This window comes from Cervus canadensis, chromosome 26 (assembly GCF_019320065.1).
Source record: "Cervus canadensis isolate Bull #8, Minnesota chromosome 26, ASM1932006v1, whole genome shotgun sequence".
NCBI classification, from domain to species: Eukaryota; Metazoa; Chordata; class Mammalia; order Artiodactyla; family Cervidae; genus Cervus; species Cervus canadensis.
This window is the reverse complement of record NC_057411.1, coordinates 49,214,495-49,231,703: the sequence shown is the minus strand read 5'-3', so window position 1 is coordinate 49,231,703 and position 17,209 is coordinate 49,214,495. Positions and strand designations below refer to the sequence as shown.

The following is a 17,209-nucleotide window of genomic DNA, read 5'->3' as shown; positions in this document are numbered from 1 at the left end:
ACGGTCCAGACAGGAGAACTGACATGTGGATTCACGGAACAGAACAGACAGTCCAGAAACAGACCCGCCCATATATGGTCAATTGAGTTTCTGACAAAACTGCAAGGATAATTCAAGGAGGAAATGTTAAAATGAGGTCACGCTGCTGTAGGTGACAGTGAAAGCGTCAGTTGCTCAGTCACGTCTGACTCTTTGGACTGTAGCCCGCCGCACCCCTCTGTCCATGGGATTCTCCAGGCAAGAATCCTGAAGTGGGTGGCCATTTCCTTCTGCAGGGGACCTTCCCGACCCAGGGACTGAACCTGCATCTCTCGCACCGCAGGCAGATTCTTTTACCATCTGAGCCATGTAGGTGAGCCCCTTCATCAGTGGTTCTTATGAAAAGTAGGAAATTAGACACAGGCAGGCACATAGGGAGGAGGCCGTGTGACGAGGGCAGCAGAGATGGGGGTGATGCTTCTAGAAACCAGAGATTGCCAACGAAACCCCAGACACCAGGGCAAAGGCCTGGGACAGTTTCCCTCTCAACCTCAGAAGTGACCAGTCTTTTTTTTTTTTTTTATTTCTTCTTTATTTATTTATTCTTTTTTTTAGTTCTACCACTTTATTGCTACCCACCCATTTCCCTCCATCCTCGTGCACACACGCTCAGTCATGTAACCCCATGGACTGCAGCCCGCCAGGCTCCTCTGTCCATGGACTTTTCCAGGCAAGAATACTGGAGTGGGTTGCCATTTCCTTCTCCAGAAGTGACCAGTCTTGCTGAAGCCTTGATTTTGGACTCCGACCTCCAAAACTGGAGACAATAAATTTCTGTTGTTCATGCCCCCAGCCTGCTGTGTTACGCAGCCCAGGAAACCAACATGAGGACTGATGGGAGGAAACACAAGGCTGTCTGCTGACGTGCAGGCTGGGTTGGGATGAGAAGTCCCTCTGGGAGGCTGTGGGCAAGTTCTCAACTGCTCAGCACCTCAAAGAGCGCCTGGAGGTGGTCTTCCGCACTTTCACTCTGGCCGGGACCTTCCCGCAGAGGGCTGACTGCCTGTCCCAAAGCCACTCTCACCATGGCCAGAGAGGTCAGCGTTTGACCTCCCCCAAACCATGCTTCACATGGCAAATAGATGGGGAAACAGTGGAAACAGTGACAGACTTTACATTTTTGGGCTCCGAAATCACTGCAGATGGTGACTGCAGCCATGAAATTAAAGGACACTTGCTCCTCGGAAGAAAAGTTATGACCAACCTAGACAGCATATTAAAAAGCAGAGACATTGTTTTGCTAACAAAGGTCAGTCTAGTCAAGGCTATGGTTTTCCTAGTGGTCATGTATGGATGTGAGAGTTGGACTATAAAGAAAACCGAGCGCCTAAGAATTGATGTGTTTGAACTGTGGTGTTGGAGAAGACTCTTGAGAGTCCCTTGGACTGCAAGGAGATCCATCCAGTCCATCCTAAAGGAAATCAGTCCTGAGTGTTCATTGGAAGGACTGAGGTTGAAGCTGAAACTCCAATACTTTGGCCACATGATGCAACGAGCTGACTCATTAGAAAAGACCCTGAAGCTGGGAAAGATTGAAGGTGGGAGGAGAAGGGGATGACAGAGGATGAGATGGTTGGATGGCATCACCAACTCAGTGGACATGAGTTTGGGTAAACTCTGGGAGTTGGTGATGGACAGGGAGGCCTGGTGTGCTGCAGTCCATGGAGTCGCAAAGAGTCGGACATGACTGAGCGACTGAACTGACTGACTAAACCACGCCTGTCCTGGGAGGAAGCCCCGCCTCGCGCCCTCCTCCGCATCTCACCACCCAGGGCACAGGTCGGGTCCTCAGTGTCCCTCCCCCATCCGTCCTCCTCCATCCCATGCCCTGGATCAGGCGCCTGCCTCTCACCTGGATGTCACAACAACGGGCCAACAGGTCTGCCTGCCTGGGTCCCCCTCCTCCAGACCAGCCTCCTAGCTAGCTGTTCAGGTCAGACATGAGGCTGGTCCCTGCCTCCTCTCTCCCATGTCCCACATCCAAACACGCAGCACATCCGTTGGCTCTAACTTCACAGATGCAGCAGAGCCCAGAACTACTCCCCTCCCTGTCACCCAGGCCCTCACCTGGAGCTCACCTGCCTCCCTGCAGTGACCGCTGGCTCTTCCTAAGGGGTCTGGCCTCCTTGCTGTTCCTGCCTCCTGCTGCCACAGGGCCTTTGCACAGTCCCTCTAAAGCATACTCACCCCAGACACCCACCTGGTTCTCGCCCATCCCTTCTCAAGTCTTTACCCTAGTATTGTGGCCTCACTGACCACCCCCACTTCTGACCCTGCCCACCCTACATGTAATTTCTCTCCCTCTCACTCATCACCTTTCCCCATCTTACAACACCTACTTGTGTTTTATAATTGTTGCTTAATTTCTGCTCCCTCCCACTAGTTTCAGGAACCTGGGGCTTTCTCTGTTTCATTAGTTCATATGTCCCCAGTACTCAGAACAGCAGCGCTGAGCCCCTAATAGGGCCGCAATGCCTCATTGTTGAACATGTATGTGAAAGTCAAGCAAAACAGGCACAGCATGGCCCATCTGTCCTTAGGATCTGCTCGTTTTCTCTCTTCTAACAGAGTAAGAGGAACTCTGCCCACAACCAGCCTTCTCCCTGCGCCTGTGGGGATGAGATGACCTATTTTACCTGCCAGGGAGGCCCTGCCAACTCCCCCAGGTGCTTTCTGGAGGCCACCCCGCCAGGAGCGGGCAGGCCAGGTGGGGCTTGTTATGTTAAGACCCTGGTGGAGCTGCAGCCTGGCCCTGGAAGGCGGGGCGTGCCGCACCGGGAGGGGTGGGCAGGATGGCACCTGTGCAGCGGTGGGACACCAGGAGGAAGGCGAGACTCAGGGGACGATACACAGGACCACCCCGAGGCGCTGGGCGCAGGAGACCCTCGGCCAGCGCAGACGTGCGGCCCCTCGAGGGAAGGTCTCCAGGCTGTGGAGGCTCGTGTGTCTAAGGCCCCGAGCCCCACACACCTATGTCTACACCCCTTCCTCACGACCCAGCTTCGCTAATCACCAGTGTCCACCCTGGGGGCTATAGCTTCACAGCTTTTAGAAAGTGAAAGTGTTAGCTGCTCAGTCGTGTTGACTCTTTACTACCGACTCCGTTTACTGTAGCCCACCAGGGTCCTCTGTCCACGGCATTCTATAGGCAAGAATATGAGAGTGGGTTGCCATTCCCTTCTCCAGGGAATATTCCCGACCCAGGGATTAAATCTGGGTCTCCTGCAATGCAGGCAGATTCTTTACCACGCCTTTAGAGGGGCTCCTAAATGCCTGGAGGCGGGGGCCACTGGAGCTCGAAGATCCAAGTAGGCTTGAAGGATGGAGAACTAGGGTCTGCCCTTCAAAGACCCCTGCCCCTCAGCCTGTATGTCCTGGAGTCAAACTCCAATCCTACACTACTCTCCAGGGGCTCAGAGGGGCTTCACAGACGCATCCGACGTCTGGCGTGTCACAGTGCTCCACCAACACCCAGGTGCCTGGCCCCAACCCAGAGGCTCTCCATGCAGAGGGGGGTGCCTGCCCCAGGCTGCCCAGGGCCAAGGCTGGGTCCAAACCACAGCTAGCATTTAAGGTCAAGGTCAGCAGGGCCCAGAAGCCCTCTGCTGTGGATGGAATGAATCACGCCCCGTAAAAGACAGGCTGAAGGCCTAAACAGGCACCTATGAATGTGACCTTATTCTAGAAACATTAACAGCATCTTTGTACATGTGTCTCTTGAGAAATCTGTATGCAGGTCAGGAAGCAAAAGTTAGAACTGGACGTGGGACAAATCGGGAAAGGAGTATGTCAAAGCTGTATATTGTTACTCTCCTTATTTAACTTACATACAAAGTACATCATGAGAAACGCTGGGCTGGGTGAAGCAGAAGCTGGAATCTAGGAGAAATATCAATAACCTCAGATATGCAGATGACACCACCCTTATGGAAGAAAGCGAAGAACTGAAGAGCCTCTTGATGAAACTGAAACAGGAGAGTGAAAAAGTTGGCTTAAAACTCAACATTCAGAAAACTAAGATCATGGTATCTGGTCCCATCACTTCATGGCAAATAGATGGGGGAACAGGGGAAACAGTGACAGACTTTATTTTTGGGGGCTCCAAAATCACTGCAGATGGTGACTCCAGCCATGAAATTAAAAGACACTTGCTCCTTGGAAGAAAAACTGACTAACCTAAATAGCATATTATAAAGCAGAGACGTTCCTTTGCCAAAAAGGTCCATCTAATCAAAGCTATGGTTTTTCCAGTAGTCATGTATGGATATGAGAGTTGGACTATAAATAAAGCTGGAAAAAAAATAAAAAATAAAAAAAAGAAAGCTGAGCGCCGAAGAATTGATGCTTTTGAACTGTGGTGTTGGAGAAGACTCTAGAGAGTCCCTTGGACTGCAAGGAGATCCAACCAGTCCATCCTAAAGGAAATCAGTCCTGGATATTCATTGGAAAGACTGATGCTGAAACTGAAATTCCAATACTTTGATCATCTGATACAAAGAACTGACTCATTTGCAAAGACCCTGATCCTGGGAAAGACTGAAGCAGGAGAAGAAGGGAACGAGAGGATGAGATGGTTGGATGGCATCACCGACTCAATGGACATGTGTTTGAGTAAACTCTGGGAATTGGTGATGGACAGCCAGGCCTGGTGTGCTGCAGTCCATGGGGTCACAAAGAGTCGGACACGACTGAACAACCAAACTGACTGACTGTAGATGTAACTGGTTAAGAGAAGGTCATGCTGGATTAGGGTGGGCCCTACCCTAATGAGGAATGTGCTTATAAGAAGAGGACATTTGGATACAGACACAGACCCACAGGGAGAAGCCATGTGATGACAGAGACTGGGGGGACAGCCACAGGCCAAGGACACCAAAGGTTACTGGTCACCCCCAGAGCCCAGAAAGAGACAGGGAAGGATCTCCCCCCCTGCCCCGGATCTCAGCCTCCCAACGCCTTGTTCTCAGACTCTGACGGTATAAGTGGGGGCAGGCATGGTCTTCTCCTCTGTTGTTACTGTGAAGCTGAGGCCTCAAGGGGGACCCATGAGGGCAGGCCGTCCCGGGTGAGGGGGGCAGGGGCGGTGTCAGGCTCAGCGGGAGCCGGAGATGTCGTGCCCCACCCCCGTCCCGCCCACATTGGAGCCGGAGATGCCAAGCCCCGCCCTCTCCCCGCCCACATTGTAGCCGGAGATCCCGGGCCCCGCCCACATTGGATCCAGAGGTGTCAAGCCCCTCCTCTCGCCACGCCCACGTGGGAGTCGGAGGTGCCAGGCCCCACCCCTCGCCCCGCCTACATTGGAGCTGGGGTGCCGGGCCCCGCCCCTGCCCTGCCCACATCGAACATCTGTGAAGTGAGGATAGCCGGACAGCCCCGAAGTTCCTGGAGGTGCCCCTCTGTAGGAGTGCATGTGCCTCAACTCGAGGCGCGGGGCAGGCGAGCTGGCCGGTCCCTAGGAAGTGTTAGATGGCGCTGAGCTGGGCCAGCCAGACTTGCCAGTTCAGCTCTTCTCCAGGGCGCTGAAGATGCTCAGCAGGCCTCCTGGCATACATCACCCCCGGCCGCCCCATCCCAGCCCCGCTCAGGAATTCCACGGCCCTAGTCCTGCTTGTAACTCTGCCCGGCTCACCCACGCACCCACATCTGTTGGCTCAGGTACCAGTCCTGGCCTCTCACCCAGCTCCCCGGCAGCCCTCACCTGGCTCTGGCTGCCCCCACTCACCACCTGGCTCTGCCAGGCCACCCCAGGGCCTGGCTGTGGGGTCAGGCTCTGTCTGCTTCCCCGGGGCTCTCTGGCGAGCTTGGGTGCTCTCCTGGGGGAGGTCCTGACCCCCGCCTTGGGCTGCCCGCCCACACCCCCTACCAGGAGGCCCACAAAGACCAACTCAGGTAAATCCGACCTCCACCATCTCAGAAGCAACAGTGACTCTTGGGAAGGGGCTGGCTGACTCAGGAGGCTCCCACACCTACACCCCCTGGCCTCCTGGCCCTGCACCAATGGCAGCATGAACCCACTGCTAGTAAAGAAATGCTCAAAATTCTCCAAGCCAGGCTTCAGCAATAGTGAACCATGAACTTCCAGACATTCAAGCTGGTTTTAGAAAAGGCAGAGGAACCAGAGATCAAATTGCCAACATCTGCTGGATCATCAAAAAAGCAAGAGAGTTCCAGAAAAAACATTTATTTCTGCTTTATTGACTATGCCAAAGCCTTTGACTGTGTGGATCACAATAAACTGGAAAATTCTGAAAGAGATGGGAATACCAGACCACCTGATCTACCTCTTGAGAAATCTGTATGCAGGTCAGGAAGCAACAGTTAGAACTGGACCTGGAACAACAGACTGGTTCTAAATAGGAAAAGGAGTACGTCAAGGCTGTATATTGTCACCCTGCTTATTTAACTTATATGCAGAGTACATCATGAGAAACACTGGGCTGGATGAAGCACAAGCTGGAATCAAGATTGCCAGGAGAAATATCAATAACCCCAGATATGCAGATAACACCATCCTTATGGCAGAAAGTGAAGAACTAAAGAGCCTCTTGATGAAAGTGAAAGAGGAGAGTGAAAAAGTTGGCTTAAACCTCAAAATTCAGAAAACTAAGATTATGTCTTCCAGTCCCATCACTTCATCGAAAATAGATGGGGAAACAGTAGAAACAGTGGCTTACTTTATTTGGGGGGGCTTCAAAATCACTGCAGATGGTGATTGCAGCCATGAAATTAAAAGACGGTTACTCCTTGGAAGGAACGTCATGACCAACCTAGACAGCATGTTAAAAAGCAGAGACATTACTTTGTCAACAAAGGTCTGTCTTGTCAAAGCTATGGTTTTTCCAGTAATCATGTATGGATGTGAGAGTTGGACTATAAAGAAAGCTGAGCACAGAAGAATTGATGCTTTTGAACTGTGGTGTTGGAGAAGACTCTTGAGAGTCCCTTGGACTGCGAGGAGATCCAACCAGTCCATCCTAAAGGAGAGCAGTCCTGGGTGTTCATTGGAAGGACTGATGTTGAAGCTGAGACTCCAATACTTTGGCCACCTCATGCGAAGAGCTGACTCATTTGAAAAGACCCTGATGCTGGGAATGATTGAAGGTGGGAGGAGAAGGGGATGGCAGAGGATGAGATGGTTGGATGGCATCACCGATTCAACGGACATGGGTTTGGGTGGGCTCTGGGAGTTGGTGATGGACAGGGAGACCTGTCGTGCTACGGTTCATGGGGTCGCAAAGAGTCGGACACGACTGAGCGACTGAACTGAACTGAACTGAACCCGCTGCACCAGTGGCAGCACGCACACAGCTCTGGCCTCCACCTCTGCTGCGCCTCCTTCCTGGGCGCCGCCGCTGGGTGCCGACCGCAGCCCCTGCTGTGCTCAGGCCCCCTCCCCAGAGGGGCCCCCCAGGCCACCCTCTGCGAAAGCACACAGCCACCTCCACTGAACCTCGTCTGCTTTTCTTTACTGCATAGAAGTCGTTTCCACCTGGCATGAGAAGGGTCATGAGTGTTCACTCGTCCGTGGTCTATCCCTAGGACCCGAATATCCACTCCTCATCCATCTCCTTCTCTGCTGAGCCTCCAGCCCACAGCAGGGGCTGCAAAACAGGCAGGAAGCACCCTCAGTATGGCCCAGCAGCATGGGAGTGTCACCCAGAAGAGGCAGGAAAGGCAGAAAGAGAGGTGGCCCTGGGTCAGGGTGGCGGGGGGCATCAGCAACAGGCAGGATAGATGAAAGGGCTCCGAGGTCGGAGAAGCCGGCGTCTCTGTGCTCAGAGATTGCAGAACACGGGCTGGGGACCCCCCCGGGGCTGGAGCCTGTGTCCCCCCATGTGGGCAGAAGAGCGTGCACATGTCACCGTGTACATGGGGACAGCTGCCCCCTGCCCACATGCATGGTGGCCTTTAGGACTGAGGGTGAAATGGAGGCCAGAAGGCCAGGCAAAGCATTGACAAGTGGGCCCTGCTCCCGATTCCCTCACTCTCCTTGCTGGTCCTCTGGGAAGCAGGCCATCTGCAAGCTTCCTGCCCACCTCCTGTGGGTCCCCTCCCTGACCCTGGCTCAACGTATGGGGCTTCACCCACAAAATGCCCCCCTCTCACCCCCCGATCCCATTGGGACCAGGCTTATCTCTACTTAGGAAGAAAAAGTAAATACCTTCCAGGGAAATTTTTTAAACAGATGGAATTTATAAAATATACAGCAAGTGCTGCCTTTCGTTGGATGGTGGGTAGTGGAGGAATGCTGGTCGAATCATTTCCAGCACTTTCTGTAGGGTGACATCAGAGCCGTGTGGAGCAACGCCGCTGGGGGGACAGGCCCGGGGCCACCACATCAGAGCCTGGTGCATCTGCTTAGCACACACCGACCCTGGGCCCCTGCAGTCCTCCCCCAGACACCTACCCAACAGAAATGCCCACTCTGCCCACCGCACAATGAACCCAAGAATGTACAAAGCAGCGATACTTGAATAAACCCAAACTGGAAGTGCCCGATGCCAGCCCTTGGCGATGAGGACACTCTGGCGGCTGGTGCAGGGGACACTGCCAGGCAGAGAGGCCCAGGGACCACAGGGCGGGGTCTTGTCAGAGGGTGAAAGCAGCGGACACACATGCCCACCCCACTGATGCAGATTCAGGAAGAAGTGAAACTGATCAAAGGTGAAGAAAGTCAGAAAAGCGATTGCTCTGGTTGAGGGGTGATGGGTGTGGTTTACACACGTGTGTGTGTTTGCCAGGATACACCAAATTGCACAGTTACAGCGTGTACATTTTACTATATGTAAATTTTATGTCAAAAGGGTAAAGATAAATGTGTGCAAATGCAGAAGTCTACTTGGTAAATTTTGCTTTTCACAGTGGTAGGAGTTAGGTGTTCTTTTTTATCTTTCTTTTTTTTTTAAATATATATTTATTTGGCTGCACCAGGTCTTAGTTGTGGCACGCGGCATCTTTAGTTGCAGCATGTGAACTTGTAGTTGCAACATATGAGATCTAGTTCCCTGACCAGTGAATCCAGGCCCCCTGCATTGGAAGCATGGAGTCTTAGCCACTGTACAACCAGGGAAGTCCCAGGATTAGGCATTCTGAAACAACTGTTTTTATATTTTAGAGTTCAGCAAATGAGTAAGTATATTAAGGATAATGGGACCCACACTCCTCACTATTGAGCAGGGGATTAAGAGTACAGAAAAGAAGAAAACTAGAATGTTGTCCAAGATGTTGTTGCCTAAGGATCAAAGTGAACTCATTGTCTGATGAAGACATACGGTGAATGGATGATACTTGCAAGTACACATGTGTCTATATGTATGTGCCTGCCTGTCTTCATACCTACAAATGTCTGTCTCCATTTCTATGTAAACACATCCTTCCTCCATCACCCGCATCCGTAAGAGGTCAGGTGCTCACTACTCTGTTCACCAAGGTGGCTGTGATGACACCACAGTTTCAACGAGCACATCTATGCCTGGATCTTGGTTCCTAAACACTACCTTCCATCAACCAGGCTGGTTCCAGGGTTCATTCAAGGAAGGCACAAGATAAGCCTGGAGCAAGTCTTCATTTAAAAGCAGAGAAGTGCTCTAAGAACGGTGGACACTAAGAGACACACAGGCCAGCTCAAAGGGCCCCACTGAGCTGATTTGGAGCCATTTAGGCATCAGAGCAATTGTAGGCATGGACTCAGTTCAGTTCAATTTAGTTGCTCAGTCATGTCCGACTCTTTGTGACCCCATGGACTGTAGCACCCTCTTCCAACAACAAACAATAGCAAACACCCTCTTCCAACAACACAAGAGAAGACTCTACGCATGGACATCACCAGATGACCAACACCGAAATCAGAGTGATCATATTCTTTGCAGCCAAAGATGGAGAAGCTCTATACAGTCAGCAAAAACAAGACTGGGAGTGGACGGTGGCTCAGATCATGAACTCCTTATTGCCAAATTCAGAATTAAATTGAAGAAAGTGGGGAAAACCACTAGACCATTCAGGTATGACCTAAATCAAATCCCTTACAGTTATACAGTGGAAGTGAGAAATAGATTTAAGGTACTAGATCTGATAAGACAGTGCCTGATGATCTACGGACGGAGGTTCGTGACATTGTACAGGAGACAGGGAGCAAGACCATCTCCAAGAAAAAGAAATGCAAAAAAGGCATGGACTACAATCTGTTAAATAAAATAAGCATTCACAAGTCTACATAGGAAGGAGGGAAGGAAGGAAGGAAAAGAGGGAGGAAGAGGGAAGAGAAGGAAAAGCTCTTTTTTGTAGAAGAATACCAACTTAAAAATACTGAGGGAAGATGGGGTTAGCAAAGGACCAGCTATGCTAACAATGGGTAAATGTTTGATGAGAACAGAATATTTAGATACTTTCAAAGGACCTTTCTAAATATTATTAATTACAAAAAAGGAAACAGTAACTTCACAGAGGAGGAAGCAGCAGGTCTCCAGCAAGTGACCCCAGACCCGAAGTACCAGGTGGGCCCACATCCACCCTCCTCACCTGGGGCACAGAGGGGTCCTGCAATGTCTGACTGTGAGGGAACCGGGGCAGACCCAAGGGGAGAGCATCCTACAAGTAAACCGCTGGGACTCCAGGGTCAAGAAAAACACACGAAAGGTGACGGAGGGGCCGTGATGAGCGCACATAGCCCCTGACCCTGGAGCTGGGACCAGGAAGTGAAACACGGTCAGAGGGCAGCCCTGGGGCTGCTACACAGTCCCAACAAGGGCTTCGGGTTAAACAGTAGGATTATATCAACATCACAGCCCTGGATGTTGACAAATGCACTGTGATTATCTGGGAGGACGTCCTCATCCTCCAGAAACACACTGGGGCAGCTGGCATAAAGGGACATGACATCACTATGCTCTAAAAAGGTTAGGACACAAGTGTCTGTAAATACAAATGCAGGTGGATGCGTGGGTAGACGAGAGGGAAGCGGGGAGGGGACCCACGAAGCAAATCGGGCCAAGGTGCCCGAGTGACCACTGGACAGAAGTTCCTTGCTCTATTTCTGCAGTGGTCCTCTAAGTTTGAAATCGTGTCAAAATAAAACATAACCTCCACCCAGAAAAAAAACAGACGTGGCGCAACCAGAACTCTTTGAGCCCTGTTGAGGGCAGTGGACACGACCACCGTGGAAAACCGTCTGTCGGCATTTACTGGACGTTTACTCTCTGACCCCTGCAATTCTGCTCCTAGAGAAAACCCAGCAGAGATGGGGGTACACACGCATCCCTAGATGGGCACCGAAGTGTCCACGTCGGCCCCAAACTAACTGGACTTGATTCAAATGCCCACGAGGATAGAAGAGATTAGTAAAATGTGAATTCACCCGACGGATTCTGCAGAGAAATGAGGACCCACCTGGCAGACCAGACGGAGCTCGCAGGCCCAATACCGCGCCAAAGAAGCCAGAGATGAAACAATCGGGGTTCCCGGCAGTGGGCAGGGCAGTGGTGGCCGGAAGGTGCATTGGGGCTGCCCAGAATCATGAACATTGTCTGGGTCCAGGCGCTCGCTCAGTCTGTGGATCTTCCCTGAGCTGAACACTTATAATCTGTGCCCTTTCCTTTATACATGAAATATTTTAATAAAAATTCTAAAAGTAACAGGGAATTCCCTGGCAGTCCAGTGGTTAGGACTCTATGTTCTCACCACCATGGGCCTGGGTTCAATCCCTGGTCGGAGAATTAAAGATCTCACAAGTCATGCGGCTTGGTAAAATAACGAAATAAATTATTTAAAAAATATTAGAAAGTCCAAGAGAAAAGTCTCTTACGGCATCACCGACTCGACGGACATGAGTTTGAGCAAGCTCTGGGAGTGGTGATGGACAGGGAAGCCTGGCGTGCTGCCATTCATGGGGTCGCAAAGAGTCGGACACGACTGAGCAGCTGAACTGATTGAGTGACTGACGTATTTTTTTATAAAATAAAAACCAATTTCGTGTTTCCTCAGCGGGGAGAGATTTCTGGGCCTCTGGGCAGGGCGGTGCCTGGGGAAGGAGACCGTGGCAGCAGTCATGAAGGCCAAGCAGAGGTCTGGGGCTGCCCGGCCGGGGCCCTGGCGCAGGGCGGTGGGCAGGGCCTCCTGCTTGCCGGCCTGGTGCCCACAGTCCGCGTGGGATGCGAGTGGTGCTCAGGAATCTCAGGTGATGCGCTCAGTGAGGAGCAGGCACGTGGAAAGGGTGTGAAAGTGAGCCAACCCCTGCCTGCCCCAGGCAGCTCGGGATGGGGTGTCCACGTCTCCAGCCTCCGCTTTGCAAGTGAGACCCGGGAGCCGGGCAGCTGAGCGCCCAGGCTCACTTCAACCCAAAGGCTGTCCCTCCTCTGGTTCAGGGCGCCCACAGTCCTAGGGCCAGTGTGAAGAGCTCAGCAAGTGCTGTTTTCCGCATGCTCTGCCCAACCCCGGACCCAGAGGAGGTGGATGGAGCCACCCCAGCGACATTCCTCCACGAGGCGGCTGCAGTCTCGGGCCCCCAGGCCTGACCCACATAGCCGGAGGTGCGGACTGCCCCTCTGAATCTGAGAGACAGCACCATGCCGGGGGCTTACACCCTCCAAGGGGTGCAGGCGACCCCAAGGGAGCCCCCTGCCCTCGGGCCCTCGACCCGCCCACGCCTGCATGGGAGGACCCCAGGGTGGTGAGCCAAGCAGAAAGGTGGGAGCCATGAGCCAAGTGGAAAGCAGGCCAAAGGCGAGGCTGGCTGTGGAATCTTCCTTTTAATGAACCGGATCCAGCTCGGGACGCCTAGGTGTGTCCGACATCTGATCCACTTGACTGATAACTCATTTAAAAACTAAGCCAGAAAAATAAGAAGATAACGAGTGACATAGAAATGAAACAAATTCCTTCTGTGTATGGGTACTTTCAACCAACACTTTCATATCTAGGGTGGGCCAGCCCACACTCGGCCAAGTTTCCAGACCTGTTCCCTGGTGGCTGTCTCAGGAGGCCGATGGGCACTCACATCACAGATGAAGACATGAGGGGCCCTTACATGGCACTGTGGGCCCGGGCCAGGAGCAGAGCCAGCCAGGCGAGCCATTTCAAGGGCAGATGTAGGAAACAGGGCATCCGTAGGTGGTCAGTCATTAAATTCACTGCACCTTCTGGCATTAAAAGGACAGAATGCCTGTGCCGCCCACAGGGGGACAAAAATCCCCCCAAGAGTCTCTCATCCTGGGCTTCCCTGGTGGCTCAGACACTAAAGAACCTTCCTGCCTTGCGGGAGACCTGGGTTCGATCCCTGGGTTGGGAAGATGCCCTGGAGAAGGGAATGGTTACCCACTCCAGTATTCTTGCCGGCAAAATTCCTTGGAGAAGAGGATATGGTCTATGGGGTCGCAAAGAGTTGGACGCAACTGAGCAACTAACATGAACAGACATCAAAGGTTCTCTTTCTAGGAGGGGACCTAGCCAGCAGAAGACATGAGAATGGAAGGATGCACTGTGGGGAAGGGGGCAGACAGGCTTCTAGGAAAGAGGTGAGTTGTGCTTTATTGAAGACTGAGCTGGGTTTTGAAAGCTGAGCGAGAGTCTATCCAGCTGGGGGGTGGGGAGAGGGAAGGATGGTTCTCCAGGAAGAAGTGACCTGCACGCCCTGCAGGGAACCAGGGAACACCAGGGCGATGAGTCAGGCTGAGGAGGAGCCTGCAGGGCGGGGCAGCCCACCAGGCGGACCCCGGGGCTTTATAGCAGCTGCGGGGCGGCCGCGCGCGCAGTGGAGCTGGCCCCGTGACAAGGCATGCTCTGCGTGCTGCTGCTTCTGCCGGGCGTGCTGGGCGCCGCCCTGGCCGGCTCCATCTCTGGCCCCAAGGAGTGCACCAAGGGCCCGGCGGTGTGGTGTCGGGACCTGCAGGCAGCGACGCGATGTGGGGCGGTTGGGCACTGCCGCATCACGGTCTGGAGCCAGCCCACTGCCAGGTCCCTGCCCTGTGACCTGTGCCTGGACGTAGCAGCCACTGCCAGCAATGGGCTGAACCCCGAGGCCGCCGAGACCGACGTCCTGGCTGTGGTGATGAAGACCTGTGAGTGGCTTCCCAGCCAGGAGTCTTCGGTGAAATGCAAGGGGATGGTGGATGCCCACGGCTCCGCCATCCTGAGCATGCTCGGCGGGGACCTGGGCAGTGCCCCACGACAGGTGTGCACGGCTCTCACCCTCTGCCAGCCGCTGCAGAGGCGCCCGGCCACCCCGGGGCCACTCTCCGAGGAGGACATATACGACATGGTGGCCCCGTTCGTGGCCAATGGCCTCCTCGGCTCCCACCGTCAGCGGATTCCCGCGGGCACCGTGTGCCAGGACTGTGTCCGGCTGGTCACCCGGCTCCAGGGTGCCCTTGGGCCCGACCTGTCCAGCCTGGCGCAGGTGACCACACGGGAGCAGTGTGAGTCCCTGGGGCCGGGCCTGGCTTTCCTTTGCAAGAACTACATCCACCAGTTTTTTGCTCCTGCTGAGCAAACACTGAGGTTCATGCCGCCCAGCGAGATCTGCGAAAACGAAGGCTTCTGTGAGGAACGGCAGGGACCTGCCCGCTCAGCTCACGTGGCTGCCGTGGACGGGGTCCCCGCCCTAGAGCTGGCGTCTCCGTGGAAGAAGAGCGAGGTGCAGATGCAGGGTCCCGTGGCCTGTGACGTGTGCCTGCAGGTGGTGCAGAGGCTGGACCACTGGCTGGAAAGCAGCAGCAGCAAGACCCTCATCAGCCAGGCCCTGGAGCGTGTGTGTTCCACGCTGCCCCCTCCCGTGGGCCGGGAGTGCATCAAGCTGGTGGACACCTACACCCCCACGCTGGTGGACGTCCTGAGCAGAATCACCCCGGAAAAGATGTGCACAGTTGTCCGACTGTGCAGAGGATGGAGGCGGGCCCGGGCGGTCCACGAGGGCCCCACGAACACGCTGCCTGGCCTCCTGGACCAGGACAGCCTCTGCAGGGGGTGCCAGCGGCTGTTCGGTCTGTCCATCCACAACCTGGAGCAGAAGAGCACCGAGCGCCGCGTCCTGCGGGCCTTCAAGCTCGCCTGCGGCATCCTGCCGCTGCCCTTCATGGTGCAGTGCGGCCACTTCGTGAGCGAGTACCAGCCCGTTCTCATGGAGACCCTCAGGGACATGATGGACCCCACCACCCTCTGCACGAAGTTGCGCGCCTGCCGCGACCCCAGAGACGTGCTGCTGGGCACCGACCAGTGCGTCCTGGGCCCGAGCTTCTGGTGCCAGAGCCGGGAGGCAGCCCAGATGTGCAACACGGTGGAGCACTGCCAGCGCCGCGTGTGGAAGGAGGTGCCCTCGCAAGCCGAGAGTGTGGGCGACCCCGGCTGCCCCAGCCAGTATCCCCCTGCCCCCGAGAGGCCCGCCTCTCCTTGAATCCCACAGGGCCCTGTGAGGTGGGCACTGCCCCACATCCCAGATGAGAACTATGGCTCCCAGCGGGGAGGCTGGAAAGGACCTGAGCTCCGTCCTGACCCCAGGCCCATGGCTGTGCCCTTGCTCATGCCGCGAGTGGACTGGAACCACCTGTTTCACTACCGCCGCCAGCCGCCCGCCCTGGCTCTCCATCACTGTGCTGTCGCTGATGGTGGGGGGCGGGGGGGCAGGGTCTGGCAGTGGCCTCTGGTGCCCCTGCTACACTTTGCCAATGGGGTCCCACCTGGGGTGAGCAGTGGCAGGGCAGAGCATGGGTGGTGAAGGGGCCATGACGGCTGGTGGGGAGGGGGTGGTAGGTCTTATCCACCAGCCACCATCATCTGCTCAGGCCACAGCGGCTCAACCTTGGGGTCCTGGCAGTGGCCTCAAAGGTGCATATGACATGTTGAGTGTCTCTCTGGGGAGGAGGCTGGGGTTTTGGCTAAATGCCCCGAGCAGTTCTTGGGCTCAGCGAAGTCCTTCTGACACCCCACGCCCACCACAGGAGCCTCTCCCCGCACCCCAGACTCTAGGCTGCGGGGAAACCTGTGCTGCACTCCAGGTGAGGAGAGGAAAACATGCCGTGAAAGAGCCCAGGGAGTCAGACAATGGTGGGCAGATCCTCCACCTGTCGGAGCCTCAGTTTTCTAATTTGTAGAATAGGGCTGATAACACCAGTCTCATGGGGATGCTGAGACCATTAGAGGAGATGTCCCTGAGCTTCTTCCTCTGAAAGAACCAGCAGCCATCCATCTGCTGGGGCCAGCAAGACCCAGCTCAGGGTCCCCAGCAGAATCTGGCAGTGCAGGTATTGAATAAATCGCAAGCTTCCTCCCAGTGGCATTTGCTGTCTTCTCATTCTCCTGAGGCCCTGGGCACGAGCTGCTGTAGCACCCCCTTCTTTCTGGCCTTGCCCAGGCATTCCCCTCCTCCAAGAAGCCCTCCTGAGGCTCTCAGCCCAGTTCAGGCACCCTGTGTGGTTTCTCCTCATGCCATATTGTCATCATCACCCCCAGCACACAGTGTGATCCCCTTGGGGTGGCCATGGGGCATGACTCCCGCTGTCTCTCGTGCACACAGCACAGGCCTGGCACACAGTAGGTGCTGAAACATTCGTGGGTCACACACATGAGCATTTCAGTGGAGGCCGGGCCTAGAGAGGCCCCGCAGCTGCTTTCAGATGAATCCCTCTGGAGGAAGAGAAGTGCCCAGGCCTGGGTTACATACAGGAGACCCGAGTGGGCGCTGTTTACTGAGAAGCCACACCTGAGCACTTGGGTAAGTGTCCTGGGCCCCAGCCATTGCCCCAGGGAGACAGGTGCACCCGGCCTGAACTTCCAGCCTCCTTGGTGCTGGCATCTGCAGGCTGTGGCTGGGCCCACTGGTCGGCCCTGTGCACGGTGGCAAGGGCGCCGGCCCACAACCTGAGCGTCCGGATGTGCAGGGAGGGAGGCAGCCCTGCCCAGATTCCTCGACACAGATGCCTGTGATGGACGGACTTGCAGACTGTTGGACTGGGCACGGACCGCGTCTCTGGGAACAGCCCTGGGGGCTGTCGGTCTGCGGCGCCTGTCCCCTCTCTGGGACAGGGTGGGCTGTGGCCCCTCTTCTGGCCTGTCTGGGGGACACCTGCTGACAACGGTGAGACAGATCTCAGCTTCCTGGGATGTCACTGCTCACACGTGATGGCCTGGGAGCGGCCAGGAGGGGGTGAGCACCACGTCTCACGGGTGCCTCGCCCATGCAGAG

At 54.8% G+C, this 17,209-nt stretch overlaps 2 protein-coding genes across 2 annotated transcripts in view; one reads left to right on the top strand and one right to left on the bottom strand.

The window, feature by feature from the left end:
* SORCS2 (sortilin related VPS10 domain containing receptor 2) overlaps positions 1-17,209 on the bottom strand; it is a 488,906-nt gene that overhangs the window by 257,734 nt on the left and 213,963 nt on the right. The window lies entirely within an intron of this gene.
* Positions 13,772-16,297, top strand: PSAPL1 (prosaposin like 1). Its single transcript, XM_043447911.1, has one exon. The coding sequence runs from the start codon at positions 13,808-13,810 to the stop codon at positions 15,419-15,421; it is 1,614 nt and encodes a 537-aa protein (XP_043303846.1). The 5' UTR covers positions 13,772-13,807; the 3' UTR covers positions 15,422-16,297.

Bases quoted from the DNA above. Each gene is read 5' to 3' on its own strand.
- PSAPL1 (XM_043447911.1), top strand. From the start codon at position 13,808: ATGCTCTGCGTGCTGCTGCTTCTGCCGGGCGTGCTGGGCGCCGCCCTG.